Source organism: Blennius ocellaris (assembly GCF_963422515.1).
Source record: "Blennius ocellaris genome assembly, chromosome: 11".
Classification (NCBI taxonomy): Eukaryota; Metazoa; Chordata; class Actinopteri; order Blenniiformes; family Blenniidae; genus Blennius; species Blennius ocellaris.
In genome coordinates this window covers 27,225,163-27,232,940 of record NC_137660.1, presented here as the reverse complement: position 1 = coordinate 27,232,940, position 7,778 = coordinate 27,225,163, and the positions used below count along the sequence as shown (strand labels likewise).

Genomic DNA, 7,778 nt, shown 5'->3' with positions numbered 1-7,778 from the left:
CAATCTTTATGACCACAAAATAGTATTTCATAGCCTCAAATTGGTATTTCGTGGCCATTAAATACAATTTTTTTTTTTATCTGCATGAAACATTAATTCGTGCCCGCAATATAAAGTGTTGATTTTTTATTACTAGAATTAATTAAAAACAGCTGATTTGTCACTTTCTTCTTCTTCTTCCTCCTCTAACTTGTCGACTACATCTCCCACTGCGTCTGCGGCCGCACGCGCTCTCCGCGCGGCGGTCACGGAGTGGGTCGGGTCTGTGTTTACTTCCGGACTCCGCGCGAGACTCCGCTCGCTCAGTCAGAAAGCAGCGGCGGCAGGCAGCAGCTCCAGTGGAGATCCGATCCGGGGAGGGGGTGTTTGGCAGCGAGCACCGCAGTCATACCCAGGGCTTCATGACAGAGGACACCGCGCTCGGAGCAGCGGCGGCATCCCGACACCGCGAACCCGACTCGGCGCCACCGTTGCACGCCGGACCCCGGGCGCACCCGCGCCGCCTCTCCGCTTCTCCTTCGGCTCAAAGTCACCCGATGCTGCGCTCCCTGCTACCAGCTAACACGCCGATCTGACTGCCGCTCCGTGATCCGAGGCTAGTCGCCGGATCAAAACAAGGACAATCGCTCAAAGTTTCCCCCCCCCACCACCGCCACTACCACCACCCCGCGCGTGACCGGCCGTGGGATCCAGCCGCAGGGAGGTGACGCGGGCCCCCCCCTCTGGGTGGGGAAGAGCGACGGGACTCGGGAGCCGGGTGGTGGCTGGATAAGCGAGGGGGGTCGCCTCCAGCTCCTGGCGGATTTATCCCCTGCCAGCTAACGTTAGCTCCGCTAGCTCCAGACGGAACCATGGATTGGCTGATGGGGTGAGTACCAGACGGCTAACGACGTAGCACCCGGCGTGACAGCACCCGCCGCGCCGCGTTTCCGCCGCGGGCTGCGAGACTCTCGGCCCCCCAGTTGACACCGACCGGAGCCGGCTCCGGACAGGTGCACGGGGCGCTGGAGGCAGGTCCGGCTTCCTGCGCGAGGGCACAAATGTGGCGGCGGGCGGGCGATAGCATGTCGCTTAGCTTAGCTCGGCTAGCACGGTAGCTCTCCCGCGGCGGGTCGCGCGAGCCGCAACGATCAGCCGCCGCGGCCCCGGTGAACGCCGCCGCTCCCTCTCCGCGTCTCCGGCGTGGGACACCGGGACCGTGTGGCGGTAGACACCGAGCGGTTTGTCCCCCCCCGTCCGTGCCGGGGCCGGTTCGCGGGCTGTCAGCGGTGCTACACAACGGCGGCTCGGGAGTTTATTTCCAGTGCAAGGTGCGCTGGCCCGCTTCCACCCCAGACCGTGCGACCGTTGGCCCGCAGACGCACCGAGCTCGCGCACCGGGGGACACGGAGGGTAGAGCTCGTGCGGAATAAGCACACTTTATGGAGAGTAATGGCAATAAAACAACACAACGTGCATTTGTGAGGATTTACTCATGTAGTTTATTCCCACAGTGGGACACAGATGATACTGGATTACTTCTGTTTAATGATAAATTCCACACAAAGTGTCCAAATCGTGTTTTTTTTTTTTTTTTTACCCCCTGACTTTATCAACCCCAGAGGGAAATCTTTTAAAAGCATTGCTCCACACAGAATAAATAGAAAGTTAATTATAGACGTGAAGTTAAAAACGGTTACAGTAAATCGTATCATGTGCAGGGTTTTGGAATTGAACTCCGTTTCCATAGAGTTTCAAATAAACGCATCGTTTCTGCATTTTGTTTTCAGGGACGTTTCATGTTCCGGAAGCGATATTCGATGTCGTTTTCACACTGGGCCACTAGTGGAAGCTGTTGTTTGTTTTTTTGTTTTGTCATATGGTGTCATTGCAGACAACAATATGCTATAAACATCAACAATAGCCAGGCTCAGCCTGCTGCTCCCAGCATGCACCAGTAAAGAGCATGACGCTCTTATGTATTTGTATTTTTTATTAAAGAAAAATTGGAATTTCGATTCAAATTTAGTTTTTCCTCTCAATGCATTTAAAAATGACTGCAGACATCGGATATATTGTCAAGAGTGCAACTTTATTGATGCGATATAAACAATCCCAAGATTAAAAAAGTTAATGAGGCGCTGTCGTTTAACAAACTCAAGCTTTAACCCAGATTTAAACTAAAGTGCAACAGCGAGTACGGAATGACGGGACAGAACGGCAAAAATGACCCCAAAAAACAGGAGAGAATGAAAATATTTTTGAGCTACAAATTCGATTAAATCGATTTATTTATTTTATTTTTTCCTCCAGCCCTAATAGACGACCTTCAGCGTTGAAGCAAATTTAAACATGACTTTGGCCCTTCCCAATAAGGATCTTCTGCATTTCTCATCCAGTCCAGCTGATTGTTTATATTAACATCCTGTCGTTTAAAAAACAAACAAATAATCCTCAATTCCAATATCGATCAATGATAAATTCCACATGGAGGGTCCTTGTCGTGTGTGAGCTTTTCTGTCATTTCATTTTTATTTTACCAGGTCGGTCAATTCAGAACCACAATGGGAATAAACATGTACATGCATGCTATAATGCAGTGTCACACAATGTTGAAAGAAAACATTTACAGTGACGTCCATTAAGAAACCAATCAATAGAAGCTAAAAGTGCAGTGATGCTTCATTATTGGTGTTTGTGGATTAGATGTCGTAACTCCAGATCATATAGAGTATCGTCGCTGTGATCTAAAGATACAGACGACTTTCATTTTAACGAGAAGTGATTCTGCCGAATGTGTAAAGGAGGATTTGTTTCTGTAAATTAGATTAAAAAAAAAAAAAAGTCAGCAATGCATGATTTGACCTTTTGTGAGCGGGACGTAACTAATAAAAGGTCGTGGACACATCCAGCATGGCAGCGCGTACCGAGTCCCGGTGTCGTTATGAAACAACACCCCTCCAGCTATTTCGGCTCGATTATCGAGCTCAAATGGCAAAATCATAATCCGGACGGGAAAAAAAAACAAAACAAAAAACTAAGTCGGCTTTGTCTGAGTGGCGCCGAGACTTTAGACTTTTAACGACGATAAATAAAGTGGGTGCGCTTCCTGCCTGAACGTAGAGCAGGAGCTCGGTTACGGTTGTGTATTTTTAGCCGTGGGGGGGGAGGGGGGGGGGGTGTCCCGGTCATGAGTTTTTTGAGTGAGAGCGTGTGATCGCCGCTTTGGACACCTGCTCTTCCAAGCCCAAGTTGAAAGCCACGACGGCCGTGTTCAGGATTAACCCTGTGACATCATAGGACGTTTCCGTCGTTTTGCATTTGCAACGCAAACCCTTGGGACTCGTTTGCATGTGAGCAAAGGACTTATTCCACCTGGTTTATATTTGAAACTGAGGTGGAGTTGGGTTTTTTTGGGAGGGATCATCGGTTACCAGGTTGACTGATGACTGCACTGTAATAGTGGTAATTTGTTTTTTTTTTTTAAATGGAGAGGACGACTTGTGTTTTCCTGAGAGCTAAACAATACCGCCTGTTGTAATACACAAATGAACTCCGACTATACAGCGGTCGACGCTACGAAATGGGTTTTAAGAGGCTTCTTTTTTGTGTTTTCAGCGTAAATCTAAATCTTTCAGCCGCCAGAATCCATTAACCACATATAGACGGCAAGGAAAATCAAGCCGTGAAGCGTATTGCCTGCAAAACGCGCTGCTTTTTTCTACTCGAGTCGCTGCTTCTCGTCTCGGGCGGCGACGGCCAAACAGCCCCGGCCGAGGAAGTTGTGTGTCTCTATTGCCGTCTGACCGGTTCCGTCTCTCAATTATACCCGAAAAGCTTGCAAACCTCCTTGAAACGCAAGATGCGACGGCGCGGCGGTCCGAGGGAGCGGCGGCCACACGTCTTTTCTTTCACACACAACTCACACTCTCCGGGTGGAGAAACACATTCCGGCGACCCTGATGTCGTTCGGCATGTGTTTTTTTTTTTTTTTTTACTATTACTTCCAAACGTTATTTCTAATTTTGGCACAAGCTTGAAAAGATGCGTCAGATTCGTCTGACATGTTCGGTCTCGAAGAGCTTTGCTTTGTGTGTTGTTTGTCTTTTCCTGCTTTCACTACCCGATCGGTCTCGGGTTACGTCGCTTCTCCAATTCGTGAAAGTGATTTTCTAACCTTCCCTTCCTTTTCCCGTCTGTCAAACGATACGGTTTTTTGATAACCCAGCGGCTGGTTCCGTCAGACCTGATGTGGTCTGATCCGTGACCCGTCAGGCCGGGAGTGAGATGGACGACTGTGAACGCAGGAAGAATAAGAAGGCAAACCCGCTCGTTTAATTAATCAAACATTTTTTGGGGGGGGGTCAGTAGTAGGACGGATATCGTCAAATTAATTGTCGGAGTTCACACCCTCGCCTCGCCTCGCCCCCCCTCAGAGGGAAGTGAGTCATGCTCGGCTGTGAAAAGTCCAGTCAGGTGCTCGAAACACGCGACTGGAGTCGGGTGTATCTGCGAAACCTCTGCAATACCCCCCCCCCACCCCCCCCCCCCCCCCCCCCCTTCCTCACCCCTCACCCCCCCCGGCGCTGACGGCATGTGCTGCAGGAGCTGCGCTGCTTGTTTGCTTGCAAGGTGTGTGTGCATGTGTGTGTGTGAGAGAGATGAAGGAGTCCATGAATGAGTTAACCAAGCGTGTAATCACTCTGAATATGGACCTGGGTTGAAGGACGCCACGGCCAAGACTGATAGAAGTGCGTGTGTGTGTGTGTGTGTGTGTGGGGGGGGGGGGGGGGGGGGGGGGGGGGTCGTGGTGAGGAAACGTCTTTAAGGGATGCACAAGGCCGGGAAGTGACGTACCTCCTCTTTTATTATATTTTTAATATCGGTGGACAGGAAGGATGTAGGTAGAGGATATGAATGTGTTTGATGGAATGGTTGATTAGAGGGAGAATTAGACGATGGGGGGGGGGGACGGGGGGGGAGGAGGATATAGGAAGGATGAAGCTCCACGGGGGAACAGACGACGAGCCCCCGACGGCTTCCTTAAAGTGAACGGATGGACTGAAGGATAGATCGCGAGACTGCAGTTGTTTGACAGGAGCAGCTTTTCTATCCAGCAGCTACAAATAACAGCCCTGCAGAGACGCCCCCCCCCCCTCCCCCTTCACCCCCCCCCCACATGTGTTATTCTGGACCTCATCTGTCCCGAGTCAGGAAGGACGTCAAATCACCAGGGAGATGCGCGTCGTCGCCTAAATGTCTTTTTTGTTGTTGTTGTTGTTTTCCCCCCGCTGGGTGAAGTGGGCAGGATTTGACAGATGTTTAATCCCTTTTTCTTTTTTTTTTTGCTTTTGAGTGATAGCATGGTAATGCCGGGGCGAAGAGTGAGAGAATGGAAACTACGGCGGGTCTAAGTGGAGCTCCACTCCCCCCCCCCTCCCCTCCCCCCGACCCGAACAGGAGTAGGATTTAATGTACACTTAGGCCTCACCTGTACCCTAATGGCATTCAGGCCTGTCGTTATTCAGCACTAATGCAGGTAATGACGGTGGGAAAGATTCCAGTAAGAAAGTGCGCCGATGTTTTTTTTGTTCGATCCCCGAGTGGAGGACAAAACAATTTTTAGACCCGACGTTTGTTTTAGTTCAGGGGTGTCAAACATGCGGCCCGGGGGCCAGAAGCGGCCCTCCAGATGATCTAATCCGGCCCGCCGTGGGATTATTATTATTTTTTTTTTAAAGTATAAATATGAAAACTGACAGAGGCTGATCTAAAAACACGAGATCGGCAAAAATGACATTCAAAACCACCCTTGGTCAGAATTAATTAATGCATCTGTGGAGGTCACATGACGCAACACCTTTCACAATAAAGGTGTCCAATTTATGTGAAGTGATACTTTAGACACGTAAAGTAAAAAAAAATGTCCAGATGATGACAAATTGTCTTTAATCCTGAATAAAAATACGACATCCAGATACAGGTGACTGAGGGTTTGTTTTTTTTGATGACTTTAATATGTACATTTCCAAATAGACTGGCAAATTCTTGCAAGTTACAAAAGGATCAAAAGAAGGAAAGACTTTGACATTTGTCCATATCTGCAGTTTAATATGTTCTGTTTGACTTTTTGGGCCCTCCAGAGGTCAGGTTAGGTTGATGTGGCCCCTCAACTGAAATGAGTTTGACGCCCCTGCTTCAGTTGGAATCGGCGACGTGTCTTTTAATTGCAGATCCATCAGGTTTTGACATGTGACTTTAGTGAATATTTGTCGTCCACGCTCACGATTGTACTTCTATGAAGAGCCAGTGTGTCACATTTAGCCGATTCTGTTCATCACATTTACCACTGGTGCAAAACCTCCTGCTGTTCCTGCATGTTGACCCGTTCTAAAATGGCTTTTCTCTTTGTCAAGTGGGATTTAACTTCATCTTTAAAAGGATTCGTATTTTTTTTCCTACGTTTTCACCTCCAATGTATTGGAAAATTACGTGTCTGTGTCTTTCATGCATTTATTGTCCTGAAACGGTCATTTATCTGCTCGCTCTTTGTCGTATCGTAGCGTAATCCGGGGTTTAAAGGCGAAAAGGGGGGATCGTTGGCGTTTGTTGGGCGAGCTGCTTACAGTTTGAACCTCCTCTGCAGTGGGAGGCGTCTTATCTATTTGTACCGTTGTGTCTCATCGTCCAAAATAAGCTCGTCTTTCTGTCGCGCTGCCGCGGCTTTCCGGCACGTCGCTCGCGGTTTCCTGTTCTCGTCTGCCGCCTCGCCACCCGGCGACTTCCGTTCTCACGTAGAAGTGAAGATGACACAGCTGGCAGATGAATGTCTGACGCGGTGGGTTTTTTCTGCCATCAAGCCATCTGACTCTGCGTGGCTTAGGTTTTTTTTTTTTTGGGGGGGGGGGGGGGTGGTTTAACAAACACACGCCATATTTGATGTTTTGCTGGCTCAGCTCGTTGGCTAACAATGACTTCAACCCCCACACGTACATGAGAACTGAAAAGTAACGGCTGCAGAATGTCTGTCTACAGTGAAACGACGTGAAAATTGTGTATTTTACTTATTGGTGTTTTTTTCGCTGTAATTTCGCTGATCTGGTTCCATTTAGATCCACGTCCGTCGAGCTAAATGGAGCCCATCATGAATTATGTAGCGGCGTCCTGCACTTTAACTTAAAATAAAAACAAAACCAGGCCTATTCCCAGCCACTAGGTTCCAGTGGAATGTGCAATAGTGGAGTAAATGTGTGAAAGTGGAGATTAAACTTTCAAAAAAAAATGGACAACAATGGATTCACTCAGTCGGAGAAGCGTCTCTTTTCGAAACTCGACATGCAGGCATGTTCGCCGTGGCGTTTTTCTGCAGATCAGCCGTGTCCTCACTCGACCCTCCAGGACTTAATTTCCACGCCCACTCTGCCCACCCGGCCTCCGCCGATAATAATAGGCTGCGACAGATGTGCAGACGTCACCTGCTCCGGGAAGCCGTCGCTGTTTTTGGTCTAGACCGGCCTGCAAGTCCGACTTTTGCTGACTGGCGTTCCCCCCCCCCCCCCCCCCCCCCCCATCTGCAGCAGTTCCCCGCGACGCCGGCGTGTTATTAGGCATGACGTCGAAAGGCGGCGTCTCTCCAGAAGTGTGTGTGTGTGTGTGTGAGCGCTCCTTGATAAACAGCTTTTTTTCGCCGCCTCAGTGCTCGTTCCGGTTTGAAGGGAGCTTCTGTTGGCCTTCTGTGAATCGGAGAATATAAAGACCCACTCTGTTAACACTCGATTTATTGTCCTCGCCGCGAATGG

General features: G+C 49.2%; 1 protein-coding gene across 1 annotated transcript in view; it reads left to right on the top strand.

Annotated features, from left to right (window-relative positions):
* The first annotated feature begins 311 nt into the window (after positions 1 to 311).
* Positions 312 to 7,778, top strand: part of mob2a (MOB kinase activator 2a) — a 57,181-nt gene continuing 49,714 nt past the window's right edge. The window contains exon 1 of the mRNA XM_080505015.1: positions 312 to 868. Coding sequence (XP_080361141.1) covers positions 852 to 868 — 17 coding nt within the window. The 5' untranslated portion in view covers positions 312 to 851. The remainder of the gene's footprint in view (positions 869 to 7,778) is intronic.